The sequence below is a fragment of the Nicotiana tomentosiformis genome, chromosome 1 (assembly GCF_000390325.3).
Source record: "Nicotiana tomentosiformis chromosome 1, ASM39032v3, whole genome shotgun sequence".
In the NCBI taxonomy this organism is placed as follows: Eukaryota; Viridiplantae; Streptophyta; class Magnoliopsida; order Solanales; family Solanaceae; genus Nicotiana; species Nicotiana tomentosiformis.
Genome location: NC_090812.1, coordinates 71817752 through 71838021, shown reverse-complemented (window position 1 = coordinate 71838021; position 20270 = coordinate 71817752). Strand labels below are relative to the sequence as shown.

General features: G+C 37.2%; 1 protein-coding gene across 4 annotated transcripts; it reads right to left on the bottom strand.

The window, feature by feature from the left end:
• Nucleotides 1-350: 350 nt before the first annotated feature.
• LOC104101933 (calmodulin-like protein 30) lies at nucleotides 351-4783 on the bottom strand. 4 transcript variants are annotated; one of them, XM_009609485.4, is made up of 3 exons: nucleotides 4280-4783; nucleotides 3363-3489; nucleotides 1357-1804 (listed from the first exon to the last, which is right to left on the bottom strand). In XM_009609485.4, exons 1-3 carry the CDS (start codon nucleotides 4640-4642, stop codon nucleotides 1779-1781), a joined length of 516 nt encoding a protein of 171 aa, XP_009607780.1. In that variant the 5' UTR covers nucleotides 4643-4783; the 3' UTR covers nucleotides 1357-1778. The 4 variants fall into 4 exon arrangements, with proteins under 4 accessions (XP_070041013.1, XP_018628211.1, XP_009607780.1 ...); XM_009609484.4 differs by having other exon boundaries at nucleotides 1357-1796; nucleotides 4280-4770; XM_070184912.1 differs by lacking the exon at nucleotides 3363-3489 and having other exon boundaries at nucleotides 351-1796; nucleotides 4280-4413.
• Nucleotides 4784-20270: the final 15487 nt, after the last annotated feature.

The following is a 20270-nucleotide window of genomic DNA, read 5'->3' as shown; positions in this document are numbered from 1 at the left end:
CTTTGTTTAAATTGATTTATTTTAGGTCTTCTGTATGATTGTTCCTTATCCTTAAATATATGTATGCAAAAATTTTAGCTTATGTTAACGTGAACCTTATTTTTATTGAAGTCCTTTATATAGGTTCTTTTTTGTCTTTTCACCCCTTTGGCTCTTCCTCTTCTTAGAAAACGAAGTACTGGAGAAAAATTCCAAAAAATCCATCGTATTTGTTTATCCTTGTATGCATGTATTGGGTGTGTATGATGATGTTTTAATGAGTCACATTTCATTTTAGCTCCCTGATACTCTGAAAATGGATGTGCCACCTACCATGGCGTCATTTCCATCTTTTGCTATGTGAATTAATATGGGAAGCAATTAACTTTCTCATTTCTGATTAAACATGATTTTGCAAACATCATACGAGATGTACCACAGTGGCATTAACACCAAGAATTACACTAGTCAGCAGGTACCATGCTTGGTACAATGGATCTTATTCTGAAACTTATGGTCTTGTGAATGCTATTTAACTTTTCATAGTTGCAAAACCTATTGGATGAAACCTTAAATTATAATGAAAATATCAAACTAGTAAGAACTATTGCTACCAGCATGCAGAAATCTTGCATTTATACTAGGAACATATAACTAAGGCATAAAAAGCTTCTAACAAAGTGTCATAGTGCGAGTCATCATAGTCATGAATTCATCCAAATCAATCACACCATCTCCATTTGCATCCACAGCCTTCACCATTTTCCTGCAATCTTGAAGGCTGCACCTCTGTCCGAGCCCCTTCTGCAACTCGTATACTTCCTGCACACTGATCTTTCCATCACCATCCTTGTCAAAAGTATGAAATGCACTCTTCAAATCCATAGTTTTGACACCACCTTCCTTCTTCTGCGCTTCCACAAACTCCTTGAAATCAATAAATCCATCACCATTTGCATCTGCAACGTCGAAAATCTTTTGTACTTCCCTTGTAAGGAGGTTTTTCTTCCCCATGGATTTGAGAATAGCTTTGTATTCTTCTGGTGAAATCTTGCCATCTTTGTTTGAATCAAATTTATCAAAGACTTTCTTTAGTTCATCCACACTAAGTTGGTAAATAGGCAATAAGCCTGAGTTTTGTCTCTCTTTGGTAAACATCCTAGTTGGCTTACGCAGGAAACTCCTCTTTGAGAGGTTGTATTGGAAATCAAGAAAGCTCAATTTCGACATTGGAGAGATTGTATTGTATTTGGGAGAAGATATCTAAGACTTAAAACTGGAATAAACTTGGAGAATAACATTGTAGCACAGGACCTTAAATAGTAGAATGGTTATGAATAAAGGAAACAGATATTCTGATGCTTAACGCAAAGAAGATAAGGAAGAATATTATTTATTCCTCAACTACTTGTAAGCAACAATATTCTCAATCCAACGTATGAAAGCATAAAAAGAACCAAGAAGGAAACAGCTGAGGTGAAAAAGGTATATAAAGCTACAAATACATTCTAGATCCTCGCACAACTTGCTCAGTTGCTCCAACCGATTTCACTTCCTTCTCGAAAGTGCTTTGTTCTGCTACGGATGTATAGAATCTGTCCTTTATTTGACTTGAGAAAATTGGTTTAGAATTAGACCCTCACTTTTCCCCTTAAGGGATACAGCAATTCCGCGATGTTATGTGCCTCTTCACAGCTCTCCTAATGTATACTGGTTTAAACAAAATGGTACGAGTATGCTTTTGTCAAGGTGGTTTCAATCATCCAAGTCCGCCATCACTTCAATATCGTTGCGTAGTGTTATTTTTTGCACATAACCTGTAAAGCTATATAGTTATATTTTGGATTAAGATTCCAACATATCTATCACCTAACCACGAAAAAGAAGTGTAAACCCAGAAGACACAATGCACATATCAGTTCCATATTTATTAAATAATAAGTAAACAATAATCTTGATTTGCAAAACAGCACCAAAGTAGCTTTTAGGGGATAACTTTTCTATCGTTTGATTAAAGCTTCTCGGGGCTAATTTCTGAAGAATAAAAAACTTGTGCAGAGAAATCCCTGGGTGCATATGTACGTACAGCCGTCTGTGGAGGAGAATTCTTGTATGCCTTCTCATTTACAAAAATATTTGGTGGACCACATTAGATAGCATTAAAGGAATCAAGAACTTAAATACCATCACAGAGGTTGATAAAGTTAATTCACCAGAGACAGCCAGAGAAAGAATGATCTCAGGAATTTATTCGCCCTTTAGAGGCATGAACCTGAATTAAGTCCGAAACTACAAGCAGAAAACGCAGAATCTGGAAAACACGGAGGAAACACGCTTTTTCCTTTAGTTTAGAAAAGGTGGACAAATTTAGGCCCGTACATGAAATATGCTACATGACACAGATTATAGGTCAAAGGAGCAATAAGTAAAACAAGACCAAACCCGATATTCTCCCCCAACTCTTAAGACGTCAGACAGATGTAGAGATGCACAAGAAAAGGAAAAGAATGTCACATGATGCATATAGAAGTAAATTTCAAGATCCTGACTCTAAGGACTCTTGTTTTTCCAGATAAAGGATTTTTTTGAAAGGTTGCCAGAAGTATCACATTTCCAATTTAAAAGCACCTATACCAGCAGCACAAGCCCAAAATAGCAGCTAAACGAAAACCAAGCAATACAAATTGCTGAAATTAAAGACACATCAAGTAGAAAAAACTCTATGAAGTAAGGAACACATGGCTCCAAAATCTCAACAAGATGGTCGCTGACTTACTGATTTAGAGTTTCCATTACAAGGATCTCTAATTTCCTCTATAGTAAACTATGATATTTGGTGGTCCATCTATTTTCTTAGTTCTGTTTTGATATCTCTTCTGAAGTCTATCTATGCACATAAAGAGAACCATTTTTTCCTTTTTTGATGAGTCCGTTAAGAGAAAAAAACTTCGGAAGATGAGAGACACAATACTGTGATTTTTGGAGGCTACTTTCTCACTTAAATCCATAAACTAACCAAGGTTTAAACTCACCACCAATCAGAACCATATATATAGTCCTTTTGAATCGTACTTCATTAACTAAATTTACCAAAGGGACAAACAGTTCTCCAAAGCTATGAAAGTCTCAATGAAAGCTAATCATCAATTAGTTTATAATCTATTCTTCCAAGGATTTTATATTCCAATTAGAAGGCGCTCCTGCTTCTTTACGACCATTTCTATCTACTCCTACTGCTTCCAGAACTTCAAACTAATCCTCTTTCTCTCTGTTAATCCCAATTTCAACAACTCCTAGTTCAAGCAAAAAACTACAGGCAACCAATGTTACATGAATGTTCATAGAAGATAATATTCAAGTAGGAAATAAAATTATGATAGTACCGATTCCAGCGCAAGGTATGCATTTACAGATGGTCTCTTTCCCCCTTTTGTCATAGTAACTGACCAATCCTGTCCCTTGGCAACTGCGACATTTTCCAGTCCACTCATAGACGACTTCCTTGCAATCCTGAAATAATGACCAATGGAAAACTCATCAAGCATAGGTTAAAACATACCTTGCAAGCAGTCTTCCTCAATTTATACACAGAGACCATAAAATTATTCATAAGAATCATACAGTAGTTGGCAATTCTATCAGTAAGTCTCATAGAATTCTGATAACATAGACACTGTCCTATCCAGTGCCTTAGCTCTTGTACGTCGTACATATATCGCTGCCTCGAACATTACTGCATAGGAACTTCTGAAAGTTTTCTGTTTCCTTTTTCTTTGACTAGCGCCCCCCCCCCCCCCCCCCCTCTAAATATTCCAAAATTATACTTGTATTAGGTGCTCCAAATGTCCATTCCATACATAAAAGAACTCGATCAAGAAAAATGAAATGTTTGTCCTCCTCATATTCATATTTAGTAATCATGTAATTAAGCACAGTGAAATCCGAAGTCAAGAAAAAAGAGGAACAAACAATAACCCACTGTCTAGAACTTCAACTATATATGTATATACAAAACTAAAAAGATAGTAATAAATTTTAAAAGTATGCATATGTGTTAAGAGGGGCACTTACTATTGAACTTAACTAATGAGTATACTGTATAGAAGTTAGCAAATTAAACGGTTCAAATAATTTTACCAGTCTTATCACCGTACATTAGGTCACTTCTACCAACCTTATCTCAACTCAAGACTCTCAATTAGAGCCAACAAGTTTGCAACTTTACCGAAACCCAACAAATAATACAACAAAATAAACCATTCCACGTAAAGAGAACTTAAAATAAATTTAAAACAAGAACCTCAATTACGGGGTCACACCGGAGCCGGCGGTCAATTTCGTCAGGCGAAACAGGGGAAGTATCAGGGTAAGTCATAGGAAGAGGAAGAACATCACTATCATCAGCTAAATAACTCTCTCTATTACGTGACCAACGCCTTTCTTTAGCATTCACTTTTGTGTTCTTTTTTATATTATTATTCCCAATTCGCTTATTAGCAATTTCGTCGGAGTTTTGGCTAATTTTGCCAAACCCAGGTGCTGCTGAGTCGGCAGCGGCGTAGCAACGAATGAAGGTGGGTTTATGACGAGTTAAAAGAGAAACTGTGGAAATGGAAGAATTTGGAGGAGTAAAGATTGAACGAGGATTTATTAAAGGCAACATTTGAAAGAAATTAATAAAGTGAATTGTAGTATCATAGAGTAATCGAATGTTGGTTTAATGTCATTTATCGGAGAAAAGATAGAAGAGTGACTGTGAGTTGTTTGAAAAACGTGGGTTGGTAGGAAAATGCTTTACTACGACAATATTGGAATATGTAAATCCAAATATCCACATTAATATTCGGATTTTCATCTTCAAAATTTTAGTAAATGTAATGTATCCTATCAATGTGAGGTGCTAATCATCGTTTTTCATATTTGTCAAGAGGCTTTCAACGGTTAATCTTGTCATTTCTCATAATTTTCAAAAGTTACTGTCAGTGTCCGTCAAAAAAATAAAAATAGATTTGGTATGTATGACTTTATTTGCAAAGGTGAAATTAGAATTTAAAATTTATAAATTTGATATTATAATTAAATTAATAATTTGTACTTATATAATGAAACTTTCAAATTTGGATCAAAGAAATTGAGTTTTGTCGAACTCGCAAAGCGTGTGCTAGCTCTGCCATTGTTTATTTGCTTTGGATAAAAAGTTTTACAAGTAGAGCAAGCATTTCTATGAGTAAATTTAAAGGTTTTCCAAAATGGACAGATAAATAAAAGGGAATAGATTCATGAATGCATAAAAGATATTGTCATGGACCAAGGACGTATTTATATAATTAGAGGTGAGTTCAATTGAACCAATCTTTTTTTAATATAGATCACACAAATATATGTGAAAAATCTTAAAAGTAATACAAAAATTAAGTTCTGAAATGTTATAAATAGAATTATATTTAAGGTGAGTGCCTATATTTTAGAGAGATTTTAGGGTTTGTTATTTAGTGGCTAAGTCACTTTTCCCATATAAATAAAGGGGTTTTATTCTATTGTAATTGATCTCAAATCAATAAGAATTCTCTGTCTACTTTTCTCTCCAATACTCCTCTTCTTCTTTTATTGTTTCATAACATGTTATCAACACGAGACTATAACCAATTGAGTAGAGGCACTGCTTTGGTCACCAGGCTTTGGGATAAGTGCATACTGCTCAACTTGTACATGATATTGAGCATGATGATTGTCAATTGATACATGAACTTCCTTCGGAAATAATCCTGGATTTAATGTAAGTATATTACTTTATTTTTCTCTTTTAAATTCTTGAAATTCTATAATTTAAGTTTAAATACAAGCGAAGAAAATATTTTGATTATAACTCTAATAGAGTTTGTAAGAAATTATAACCACTCGAAGTAGTAAAACTTCTATGTCTTGCCATGATCAAATTCATGTATGACTATGAGTGCATTAAATGGAGACCCGTCCCATTGAATTTGCTTCATTCTCGTTCCCTTAAGAGAATGTGGTAGCAATATGCAATAAGTCTAAAAGAAGACAAAATTATTACCGTGAAGGTATCAATGGAAGTCGATGTGGCAATTGACGAAATTATAGTCGTCATCATTGTGTGATGAGAATAATAAGGATTCTCAAAATAATCCTTCATTCTGTGAAAGTAATGTTTGTCATCGATTTGATATGAGATTTTGTAAAGCACATATAGATGATTATGGTCCATTCATAATGTGAATGTGACAACATCTGATTTTATGAATACATATTCATTAATTCTTGAAAGAATATGAATGTGCTAGTGGTAGTGGATATAACACACTAAACTCTAGAAAGAGGTTTGAGACGAAATAAAAAATAATAATTTCATTATTATGGCATGAATGGTCATTGATCACATACCTATTGTGATTATGCCAAAATATTATGGCAATATGATTATTACAGGGCAAAAGTAATAGAAGCAACATATCTTGCCTATAATGATTTTGACCATGACCAAAATGGTAAACTTTCTCCTTGAAAGAGATATTCATCATATGGATGCTGATGAATATGTGGTACTACAAAGTTAATTGAAAGCTCTAGAAGAGCCAATTATACTAACTTGGAAATTTTTCAATTTTTGAACAAATTTTGTATTCATTTCCACTTTTCGTTATGCGGCTACGGCCTGCTCGTATGGGAGAATATAATTCACCAAGTTCCAGAATAAATGAATTGTAAATGTGATTAAGAATAGATTGAGTGTGAATATGACTGTGTGATAATAGTGTATACGGTCGAAATAGATTTCGGCCTTCCTACATTTGATCGAGTTCGAATAGTAAGCAACCGGAGTGGGATTTTGGAATGAGTTCCGAAGGCAGTACAAACAAGCCTCGAGTCCGAAAGCTGATCGAGGAGCCGGCTCGATACTTTTATCGAGCCCGTGACCGAATCGGTCCGCAAGACATTGCTTCGAGGTCAGAAATACGCTACGCCCACCCAGGAGGTCGAACTCAAGCCAAAACCGAGGGTTCGACCCAATAACGAGCCCGAGTCAGTATCGAGCACACAGGCAAGAGCCGTTACAACCTCACTAAGAGAGAGAATCTTGGCGGGAATCGAGGAAGAGACAAATCATCATGGGTCCTCCACTATATGCTTTATTTTATTATAAATGAAGTAGGATCCCTCTATTATAAAAGGGGGAGGATCCTTGTAAGCAGGACAGAGAAAAATACATTATAACAAAAGATCACTTCTCATATTGAAAGATATCTCCTCATGCTTGATTTATTTTACCTTATTCATTCTTTTGCTCACTATTCCTATTCTCATAGCCAACAACACAAATATTTCTATTCCCCTGTACGATTTGTATCAAATTGTACCACATACCCTTAGAACCATACACAAATTTAATGTTATCTGATTTTTCGGGTAAATAGTTTGGCGCCCATCGTGGGGCTGAGGATAATAGTGATTTTTTGATATAAATCTTCAGTACACACCAGTCTACAACTTCGAATCAGCAATGGCTTTACCTATCGACCACGAAGCCGGCCTTCAAGATGAGACCAACAACTTGGTACCCGGGGTCGGAAGGCTGCTTGACGATGGCACTGAGGCTTGAATCGAAGTACCCGAAATTCGAGCCGAAGTACCATTAGATGTCAATTCGCAAGTGGCTCTTGAAGCGAACCAACGTTCCGAACCGGAAAAAAACATTCAGGGCGGTACTCGATCCGTAGATCGAGATACCCATAACGTGGGGAAAATCGGAGTCAGCTTGCGCATGATCTTCGAGATGTTACAAGCCCAACAAGTAGCGATAGCTCAGTTGCAGAGCCAAACTCATATACAAAGCAGACCAGATCCCGGCCCACTTCGAGAAATCACCCCCAGAACGGAGCCCGCCATAGTGAAATCAAACGAATCGGAGTCAGCTTGCGCATGATCTTCGGGATGTTACAAGCCCAACAAGTAGCGATAGCTCAGTTGCAGAGCCAAACTCATATACAAAGTAGACCAGATCCCGGTCCGCTTCGAGAAATCACCCCCAGAATGGAGCCCGCCATAGTGAAATCAAACGAGTAAGAATTGGGGACCACTCCCAAAATTACTAAATTGCTCGAGGAACTCACAAAATGAGTCGAAGCCAATGACAAGAGGGTGGAAACATACAATGCCAGGGTCGATCAGATCCCGGGAGCTCCACCAATGATAAAAGGGCTGGATTCGAAAAAAATCATACAAAAGCCTTTTCCCTCGAGTGCGGCCCCAAAACCAATTCCCAAAAAATTCTGTATGCCCGAAATTCCTAAATATAACGGTACGACGGATCCTAACGAATACGTCACCTCTTACATATGTGCCATCAAGGGTGACGATTTGGAAGACGATGAGATCGAATCCGTATTGTTGAAAAAGTTCGGGGAGACCCTCTCGAATGGAGCGATGATTTGGTATCACAATCTGCCGCCAAATTCCATCGATTCTTTTGCCATGTTAGCAGATTCGTTTGTAAAGGCACATGCTGGTGCCATAAAGGTTGCAACAAGGAAATCAGACCTCTTCAAAGTAAATCAATTGGGTAATGAAATGCTGAGGGAATTCGTATCCCGATTTCAAATGGAACGCATGGAATTGGCACCGGTCACAGACGATTGGGCCGTCCAAGCTTTCACCCAAGGGTTGAACGAGCAAAGTTCGATAGCATCGCGTCGGCTGAAGCAAAATTTGATCGAGTATCCAGCAATAACTTGGGCAGATATACACAACCGATATCAGTCAAAAATTAGGGTCGAAGATGACCAGTTGGGAGCTCCGTCTGAATCCATGCATCAGAACAGGACAACTACTAAAAACCAAAGGGAGATCGACAGAGAACAAAGGTTGAACAGAGACCAATATCAACCGTACGTCATAGATCGGATGAACAACGGTTCAACACGCAACACCGCTCGGAACAATCGAAGGATTGATCGAGGGAAAAATTCTCGGGGACTTATGAGTAAGAGCGGCTTTGATAAATATGTCGATCCTATAGAAGCACCTCGGTTATCAGAATATAACTTCAGCGTTGATGCATCCGCCATCGTGTCTGCTATCGGACGCATCAAAGACACTAGATGGCCTCGACCCATGCAGACCGATCCTGCCCAAAGGAATCCCAATCAAATGTGCGAATATCATGGCACCCATGGCCACAGAATGGAAGATTGCAGGCAACTAATAGAGGAAGTAGCCCGATTATTTAACAAAGGCCACCTTCGGGAATTTTTGAGCGATAGGGCGAGGAACCATTTTAAAAACAGGGATTTCGACAAGCAAAATGAGCAGGAAGAGCCGCAGCATGTCATTCACATGATCATCGGCGGTGCTGATACCCCTCAGGGATCGGTGCTTAAACGCACTAAAATATCGATTGTGAGAGAAAAGCGATCTCGAACTCAGGATTACAGACCCGTAGGAACTTTGTCCTTCAATGATAAAGATGCAGAAGGGGTCGTACAACCTCATAATGATGCACTGGTAATATCTGTACTCATGAATAAAACTAAAGTTAAGCGTGTGTTGATTGATCCAGGTAGCTCGGCCAACATCATCAGATTAAAGGTCGTAGAGCAGCTTGGCCTGCGGGACCAGATCGTACCCGCAGCCCTGGTTCTAAACGGATTCAATTTGGCATGTGAAACCACCAAAGGCAAGATAATTCTACCAATAAACGTGGCCGGAACCATCCAGGAAACGAAGTTTCACGTGATCGAAGGCGATATGAGGTACAACGCTCTTTACGGAAGGCCATGGATCCACAACATGAGAGTTGTACCTTCGACCCTACACCAGGTCCTCAAATTCCCAACATCGAGAGGAGTCAAAATAGTGTACGGAGAACAACCGGCCGCAAAAGAAATGTTCGTCGTCGAGGAAGCCAAACCAATATCCTCGCCTTCGTTAGTATAGGGATCGGCCTCAGAAGGAGAACGAGACACCAAATAGCAATCACAAACATCGGCTTCGACCCAACCAGATAACCAGACGATCGAAGAACATGATGATCAGAGGGTCCCTCGATTCTTCGTGATTCTCGATGACTCCGACGCCACCAAATCAACAATTAAGGAATTGGAGCAAGTCACATTAATCGAGCACTGGCCCGAACGAAAGGTATACCTGGGAACGGGGTTGAGCCCCGAACTCAGGAAGAAACTTATTCAATTTCTTATCGATAACATTGATTGTTTTGCCTGGTCCCATTTAGATATAACAGGGATTCCACCGGACATAACGACGCATCGGCTAAGCTTGGACCCTAAGTTCAGACCAGTAAAGCAAAAGAGAAGACCCCAGTCCGAGGTAAAACACACATTCGAAAAAGACGAGGTAACCAAACTTCTCAAGATAGGGTCCATTCGGGAGGTGAAATATCCCGAATGGTTAGCCAATATAGTTGTAGTTCCTTAAAAAGGAAACAAACTTAGAATGTGCGTGGACTATAAGGATTTAAACAAAGCATGCCCCAAAGATTCTTTTCCGCTGCCCAACATCGACCGCATGATCGATGCCACAGCCGGCCACGAGATCCTCACTTTTTTCGATGCCTACTCCGGGTATAATCAAATCCAGATGAGCCCGGAAGACCAGGAAAAACTTCAATTATCACCAAATATGGAACATATTGTTACAATGTGATGCCCTTCGGGCTAAAAAATATGGGGGCTACTTACCAACGCCTAGTAAATAAAATATTCGAAGAAAAAATAGGTAAATCAATGGAAGTTTACATTGATGACATGCTAGTTAAGTCTCTGCGCTCAGAGGACCATCTGACCCATTTGCAGGAAACGTTCGAGATTTTGAGGAAATACAACATAAAGCTCAACCCCGAAAAATGTGCTTTTGGGGTCGGTTCGGGAAAGTTCCTTGGCTTCATGGTATCAAATCGGGGAATCGAGATTAACCTCGATAATATCAAGGCTATCGAAAATATCACCATCGTGGATGTCACACCTCCTTTTTCCCGAGGGGTATAGGGGAATAGGGAGTTTTTTCAATTTAAGTGATATTATTCGAAATGAGATTATTTATTTATTCAGACTCGCCACTTGGAATAATTTATGGTGTTCCAAGTCACCGATTTATTTTAGAATCCTAAATCAAGAAAAATTGACTCTTATTTATGATCTGCGAACACAGAAGACCGGGTAAGGAATTCTGTTAACCCGAGAGAAGGTGTGAGGCACTCCCGAGTTTCGTGGTTTTAGCACGGTCGCTCAACTATTAATAATTGGCTTAGTTATCTGATTTAATACATGTTTTAAAACTATATGTGCATTTTTATTCCGTTTACCGCTTTTATTACATTACTGCATTTTAAACTTTTATGGAATTAATATGAGACGAGTTACGTTGTCGTACACTCGTTGTTTATACACATCGCAAATCACGTCACGTGAAACGCACCCGCAATCTACAACGTGTTTAATTTTATTTATTATTGTTTGAAGTTGTGGTCGAGTCACGTGAAACGCACACTCGAATTGGAGATTACGTATCGTGACCATGCCACAGGAACCGTACCCACAGTCACGATGATTTATTATTAATCGCGCCTAAAGTAAGCTACGATGTTCGAATATTATTCAATTACTAATTTTGAAATTATTGTAAGGTCATGAGGTATGTAGTTATTTGTGGAAGAATTGGATTTATTATTTATAGAAAAGTGGGCTAGTTTAGAGAAAGATGGGCCAGCTATGTTATTTATTACTTTGGGTCTGATGAGACTAAATCTTTTGGCCCAAAATATTTTCTTCTCCAACAGCCCAAAAAAATAATTTCCTTAGAAACAAATCGTGGCCCAAGCAAATTATCCAACACATTATCCCATATTCTGTATATTTTTTAAACAAAACTAATGACACCACAATCTCATGAAACAAGCCAAATTACAGTGATTCAATAGACCCTTTATCTGGTTAAATAAACTCAAAAATAAAACTTTGCAACTCTAAAATTAACATCATGGTTCAATAAACATATGAACAAGGAAACAATCAGATTCAAATGATCCAAATATCAATAGAGTGAACTACTACTTTATGCTACCTAATAATCACGCCAATAGTCAATAGACAAGAAGGTAAATGGACAATTATAATCAGTGAAGAAAGGGAATAACGGACCTTTGATATAAATTAACAGAGATGAAATTACAAGAGCGCTAAACAATTCAATGAGTGTTGAAAGGAGCTTTCACCGGCTACGAAACCTCGAACAACAAATCGCGACTTGCAACCCCGATCGACCTTGCAAGACCGGTGATTTAGTGGCTTATTTTTTGCTAGGTTTAAGGCTATTTTTTGAGGAGGTGATTTTTCGGGATTTTTTGAAATAAAGACGAAGAAAGAATGACACGAGTAGAAATTTTCTTATCCTAGAAGAAGAAAATAAATTTCTCTCAATTCCTTCCTCCCTATTTTTTTTCTCTTTCTTCTCTTTCTCTTTTTTTCATCACATTTCTCTTCTATTTATAGAAAAAAAATTCGGAATTTTCAGATTTTTATTTTTTATTTAATTTTTTATTTTTAATTAAAAAGAATTTCCACTTCCCATTTTTCTTATTTTTTTTAAAAAATAATTCTCCACTTTCCTTTAATTTTATTTTTAGTTTCTCACTTTTTTTTTACTTTTAATATATTTAAAATCCCACTTTTTTACTTTTCTTTTTTTATTTCCCACTTACTTTTACTTTTCTTAGAAAAAAAAAATCAAATACCCTTACTTTTATTTTTTAATTCCAACTTTATTTTACTTTTTATTTTTTAAATTTCCACATTCTTTTACTTTTATTTTTTTAATTTTCCACTTTCTTTTACTTTTTTTTTATTAAACAATTTCTACCTACTTTTACTTTTACTTTTTAATTTTATATTTCTACTTTTCCTATTTTTTAATTCCCATCCGAAATTTGTTTTTAAAAATAATAATAATTAATTTTTATTTATTTTCGGTTTTTAATTCATTTTATTTAAAAATAAAGATAAAAATAATAATAATAATAAAATATATATATATATATATATATATATATATATTAAATTCTGAATATATTTACATAGTAGAAGGTGATAAAAATTCAAATATAGTCAAAAATTAGGTGCTCACAGCTGCCCCTCTTTGCTTGGAAACATGAAGAGTTTTCAGGCAAAGACTAGGTGAGCCACGTGACTTATTTTTGACCAAACCATTATTCAAAAGGAAAAAAAATAAAAGATAGGGTGCAACCGAGTCCTGGTTTTAGACAGCCTACATATCCCGAGTTATAAGAAAATCATGTCGCGTGTAGTTCAAGGAGAATGGTGGAATGATGAGTTGAGGAGTCGAGTGAGGTTCCGTCGAGGCTCCGGTCCGCGGTCTTGCCATTATATCAAAATAAAAATAAAAAGAAACTAAACAAGCCTATCAGTTATGAGTTACAAGATTTCTATCTGTGAGTCTTCAGAAACTTGATCTTGAGTCTTGACTGGTTCTTCATGCAGACTCTGATCTAAACCTTGATGCTCGCTAGCTGTAGGTTCTAGTTCATTGTTCTATAGCTTCTTCTAATCAAAACGGGACTCCAATGCTCGTGGCTTCAGTCATGTCTTAGCATTTCACATCTTTTCAATTGCTTTTGCATTTTGGATTCACTTATTTTTTTTAGTTTCTTTTATTCTGAATTGAGACTTCTTCTTTTGGTCATCTCGAACTTTGTGCCTCGAGGTAAAACCTACTCAGACACCAAAACAAACAATCGAACGAAATTTTTCTGCCCCAGTTTGCACTAGGAAAATTTTGTGAGTTATTGTAATAAAATTCTAAACTACTTCTTTATTGAAAGCAATAAAAGGTCGGGAGTGGTGTACCCTGAAAATGTCATATTTTTTGGGGGGGATTGTGTTCTTTTATTGTCAAAAGGATGTCTCAACTAAGGATTGGTGTACCTTATGTTGGGAAAATGTGCCAGGGAATGGGATACCCTATATTGGCAAAGATATCGGGGAATGGTGTACCCTGCATTTGAGATCAAATCAACTAGGGAGTGGAGACCCTATGTTGGAAAAAGCGACTAGGTAGTGGAGACCCTATGTCAAAAATAAAATCAATTAGGGAATGGAGACCCTATGTTGGAAAAGACGACTAGGGAATGGAGCCCCTATGTCTACAATAACATCAACTAGGGAGTGGAGACCCTATGTTGCAAAAGCGACTAGGGAGTGGAGACCCTATGTCTAAAAATATCAACTAGGGAGTGGAAACCCTATGTTGGAAAATAAATTAGGGAGTGGAGACCCTATGTCTAAAAATCATCAACTAGGGAGTGGGGACCCTATGTTGGAAAATCATCAACTAGGGAGTGGAGACCCTATGTTTGAAAAGAGACTAGGGAGTGGAGACCCTATGTCTAAAATATTATCAACTAGGGAGTGGATACCATATGTTGGAAAATCATCAACTAGGGAGTGGAGCCCCTATGTTGGAAAAGAGACTAGGGAGTGGAGACCCTATGTCCAAAATATCAATCAACTAGGGAGTCGATACCCTATGTTGGAAAAGAGACTAGGGAGTGGAGACCCTATGTCTAAAATAAAATCAACTAGGGAGTGGAGACCCTATGTCTAAAAATAAAATTAACTAGGGAGTGGAGACCCTATGTTGGAAAAGAGACTAGGGAGTGGAGACCCTATGTCTAAAAATCATCAACTAGGGAGTGGAGACCCTATGTTGAAAAAGCATCAACTAGGGAGTGGAGACCCTATATTGGAAAAGAGACTAGGGAGTGGAGACCCTATGTCTAAAATATCAATCAACTAGGGAGTGGATACCCTATGTTGGAAAAGCGACTAGGGATTGGAGACCATATGTCTAAAATAAAATCAACTAGGGAGTGGAGACCCTATGTTGGAAAAGGCGACTAGGGAGTGGAGACCCTATGTCTAAAAATAAAATCAACTAGGGAGTGGAGACCCTATGTTAGAAAAGAGACTAGGGAGTGGAGACCCTATGTCTAAAATATCAATCAACTATGGAGTGGATACCCTATGTTGGAAAAGCGACTAAGGAGTGGAGACCCTATGTCTAAAAACATCAACTAGGGAGTGGAGACCCTATGTTGGAAAAGAGACTAGGGAGTGGAGACCGTATGTCTAAAAATTATCAACTAGGGAGTGGAGACCCTATGTCTAAAAATATCAACTAGGGAGTGGAGACCCAATGTTGGAAAAGAGACTAGGGAGTGAAAACTGTATGTCTAAAAATTATCAACTAGGGAGTGGAGACCCTATGTTGGAAAATCATCAACTAGGGAGTGGAGACCCTATGTTGGAAAAGAGACTAGGGAGTGGAGACCCTATATCTAAAAACATCAACTAGGGAGTGGAGACCCTATGTTGGAAAATCATCAACTAGGGAGTGGAGACCCTATGTTGGAAAAGAGACTATGGAGTGGAGACCCTATGTCTAAAATAAAATCAACTAGGGAATGGAGACCCTATGTTGGAAAAAAGACTAGGGAGTGGAGACCCTATGTCTAAAATAGAATAACTAGGGAGTGGAGACCCTATGTTGAAAAAACGCAGCTAGGGATTGGAGACCCTATACTACCATGATTTTCAACTTCTTTTTTTTTTTTTTTTTTGTTATCCTTTTCATCATCATTTTTTTTTTTGTTTTCTTTTTTATTTCAGAGAATGAGTAAATGCGGGAAAGAAGTTTTTGGAGGAGACTTCCCTGTTGGAGTGGTTGCTGCAAAACTGTTTCTAGCCTTTGCGCAATTTCTTTTTGGTTGCACTTGCTTCTTGCAAGGTTGCTTTTGGATTGCACATGTTTCCTATTTTTTTTTCAAACAAAGAACAATTTGTCAGTTTAAAACGGTGGTTGGTTTTGTGGCCTTGATTGTTTCAGTCACTTGATCTCGGCCCCTTCAGCTACAACTGGTTGTTTCATCAATACCGATTGCATTTCTAACCTTGGAGAACCTCTGGCTTTCCCAGACTTTTCCATGACGGTCAGTCACGTGGGACTTAACCTTTTCAACTTTATTTTGCCTTTATGGGTATTTGACTTTGAATTTCCTCTTTCAACAGTTTTTGATTTTTGAAGCATCGGCCACCATGGCCAGTCGGAGTCGACTCGATGTCCCTGCCGAGGCTGGATGCCCTTTTTTTTTTGCATATTGGCTTGTATCAAGTGAGAACCCTATAAATCAGTATTGTCATCCTTTCTTTGTCTTAATTTCGGAACAAAGTTAAACCGAAAAGGATTCAAAGAAAAGCAAACAATGGAATGGACAAATGAATTTAGAGAAGAGGTGTCACTTTTAGGGAAAAGAAAGAAGGACTTATCTGGAGTGTATACAGACTTCAATGAACATGACATGCCTCTTGGACTAAATGCCCGATCTGTGTAAACCGTCCAACTCTCAGAAATTCATCACAACTCTTGCTTTGAGACTGAGAAACTTTGCCCAGGACTGTGTCGATGCCAGTGACTGTGAGGATCCTCTTTTCGATCAGTGGCGCCCTTTGCATGTTTTCACCAGCTGGCCTCTCTCATTTCTCTTCTCATCATCGCCTTATAATGCTCTTTGTGAGTTTTCACTAACAAGACTCTCTCATTTTCGAATTTCTCTGCTTACCATCGCCTTATGGTGCTCGTGAGGTTTTCACCAATAAGACTCTCTCATTTTATTTCTCTCATTTTGTTGTATCAAATCCGAGTAACTGTATCCTCCCATTTTGAATCTCTTTGTCGATTGATCGGAAGGACTTGAAAAGGATTTGGGTAAAAAGGATTTTGATTGAATTACAACTTTGGAACCTTTCAGACAAAATCATTGCCAAACCATTATAACATCTGCCCCAGTTTCACTTTTGGAGGAATTTGGATTTTTGTTTTGGTGTAACAGAACCCCAGAGAGAGGTTGCATACGTATCCTTTCGGAATCAAGTCGAACGTAGTTCAAGGAACATGAACTTATTTGGATTTTTGTTTTGTTTTCTTTTTCTTCTTCTTTCTCTTTTTTTTCTCTTTTTTTTTTCTTTTTTGTTTTCATCTTTGTTTTGTTTTTATTCTCTTTTTTCTTTCTTGTTTCTTTTTTTTTAATAACATCTTCAGGTTCCAAAGAGGGTAATCAAAGAAAGGTAACCGACTCAAAATGGTTAGCAAAAGGGTTAATGATGTTTGGATAGCGAGAATGAAATCCTTCGTCATCCCAATCAGAGAACATTAATGCCACATAGAGGGTCAAACATAGTACCTTTTGACTAAATCCGTGTTGATAGTTGTTTCAGGGACATTTCCTTGTTGCTTCCCAGGTACAACACTCTCTTTTGCAGTACTCTCATTACAATGTATGGACCTTTCCAATTAGGAGCCAATTTTCCTTTAGCTTCTTCATGAGGTGGGAGGATACGTCTCACAATAAGTTGTTCTATTTCAAATTGTATGGGCCGCACTTTCTTGTTATAGACACGGGCTATTCTTTGTTGGTACAACTGCCTATGGCAAATTGTGGCCAATCGTTTTTTTATCAATTAGTGTCAATTGTTCCATTCGGTTCGTGGCCCAATCTTTATCCTCAATCTCGGTTTCGACAATGACCCGGAGAGAGGGAATTTCAACTTCTGTAGGTTTCAATCGGGCTTGGCATAGGCTTATTCTCATACTGTTCCGATTTTTTGTTTTATTTCCTTAACCTCATTTTCATTGCATTCTGCTTCTTGATTCATTATTTCGAAGTCTGACAGAGTTTTAAGATCTAGTCATGAAGTCCGCAAGCATGTCATGTTATTAAAATCTGCATGAATCAAAACTGAAAAGAGAATAAGAAAAGTGACAAAATTAAAAAAAATAGACATTCCTAGACAATGAAATGTTAATTTCATTTGATTTTTTATTCTTTTCTTTTCTTTTCTTTTTTTAAATTTTGAAGATAGAAGGGTTTACATCGAAAAGTAAGACAATAAAGTAAAACATCCGGATCACACCCTGAAATAATCCGGACGCAGAAAGGATAGCAAGACTGGCTACCGAGACTCCCGTCTGATGGGGAACTTTCAGGCTTGGCGACCGTTTTTTAGCTTTTCTTCTGTCTCGACAATGGATGCAATGGCCTTCCGTGTCGGATCAAATTCTTTATCTTCACAAATCATTTCGACTAATGGCACATTGGTGTGAGTAGGCAGAGGATTGTTCATCATATTAGGGTCATTTTCTTCCACTGCTCTTTTGAGAGTCCAACAATCTTCAGTATCATGTCCCACTGCTCTGGAGTGGTATTTACATCTAGCATCAGCTCGATGCAAGGGGGACTTAGGGTTTGGCCTGTTCAGGGCTAATAGATGTAGTATACCTAGCCTAACTAGCTTTTAGAATAAGCTCGAGAATGATTCACCAACATGGGTGAACTGATTCAATCTCGGGAGACTCCTTTTTTTTTTATTTTATTTTTTTTATTTTTTTTTTCATATCTTAATTTCTTTTTCTTTCTCTTTTTTTTTTGTCACACTTTTCTTTCTTTTTCATTCAATTTTTTTTTTCGGTTTATTTTTTCACTTAATTTGTATATGGCTATGATCGAATCCGATGGGGATTGCCTACGTATCATGACGCCGCATGAATCAGATCTCGCGTAGTTCGGAAAAGATTAGGAATAAAGTAAATAAACTAACTCTTTTTTTCTGGATTTTGAATTTTTTTTATTTTTTTTTAAATTTTCGAAAGACTTATAAAGAAGAAAGAATTTTTTTTTTGATTTCGATTTCTTTTTTTTTTTTTTGAGAATTTTTGAAAAGAAAGAAAATATTATTTTGGATTTTTTTTTTAATATTTTGGGAGAAAGACTTCTAAAAAAAGGTAAAAAATATTTTTGGATCTTGAATTGATTTGTTTCTTTTTTCAAATGAAAGACTTCTATAAAGAAATATTATTTTTTTTTGTTTAAATTTTTTTTTATTTGGGATTTTCTAAGGAAAAACTTCTAAAGAATGAATTAAAGAAAAATATTTTTGGATTTTGACTTTTTTTTAAAAAACTTCCAAAAGAAAAACTTCTACAAAAGAAGGAAAATTTTTGGATTTTATGTGTCAAAGAAAAACTTATAAAGAAGGAATTAAAAGAAAATATTTTTGATTTTTTTGAAAATTGGGGCCGGAACCGATGAGGTTTGCCTACGTATCTCACATCCAGTGAGAATCAGACCCGCGTAGTTCGGTCAATTTTGACACAACAAGAAAACATGACCTTTGTAAACATTGGCTTATTTTATTTCTTTAAAAAAATAATTCGGCAGAGTTTCAGAATTTTTCAAATACCTACTTTTCACTCTTGTTTTATTTTTTTTAAAACTTCTCTTTCTCTATTCTAGAAACCGGTCAACATGCAAGCCGAAACAAACATATGCACAAGTAGCACGTAAAAATACATCAGGATGGTCTTTTATATTGGGTATACCTATCCTAGACGGACACAACCCGTATGTTGAGTCCTCAAAGTCAAATGCACGTGATGCAAACAAACGTACCTACTAGGGATCCGGCATAATGTTATGTCATTCTAAGTTTAAATCCTGGGTGTATTGTTCTAGACTTGGCTTACCCGAACGGACAACTCGAGCCGAAGTGGGGCAGCGTACCGGGAATACAGAAGCTTCACCGGCTTTGCAACTTGTCCGATCCTCGTTCTAAAATTAGGGTATGTCTCTAATAGAAAAGAAGCCACGCGAAGCGCACGCTTCCCAGAAGATTCAGAAGACTCAGAGAGAATAAGTATTTTCGTAACAGTTTATATACAGTTCAAGCAATATCAAAGCGGTAAAAAGCGGCATTTAGCACATTAGGCTCAAACACGTAAAAATCAGATAATAAATAAAAGCCAAGTATAACAGCTATTCTAAGCTCGAATTCTGAACCCTGAACCAGAGATTCTGGGTTCTTATTCCCCAGCAGAGTCTCCAGAGCTGTCACACCTCCTTTTTCCCGAGGGGTATAGGGGAATAGGGAGTTTTTTCAATTTAAGTGATATTATTCGAAATGAGATTATTTATTTATTCAGAGTCGCCACTTGAAATAATTTATGGTGTCCCAAGTCACCGATTTATTTTAGAATCCCAAATCAAGGAAAATTGACTCTTATTTATGATCTGCGAACACAGAAGACCGGGTAAGAAATTCTGTTAACCCGAGAGAAGGTGTGAGGCACTCCTGAGTTTCGTGGTTTTAGCACGGTCGCTCAACTATTAATAATTGGCTTAGTTATCT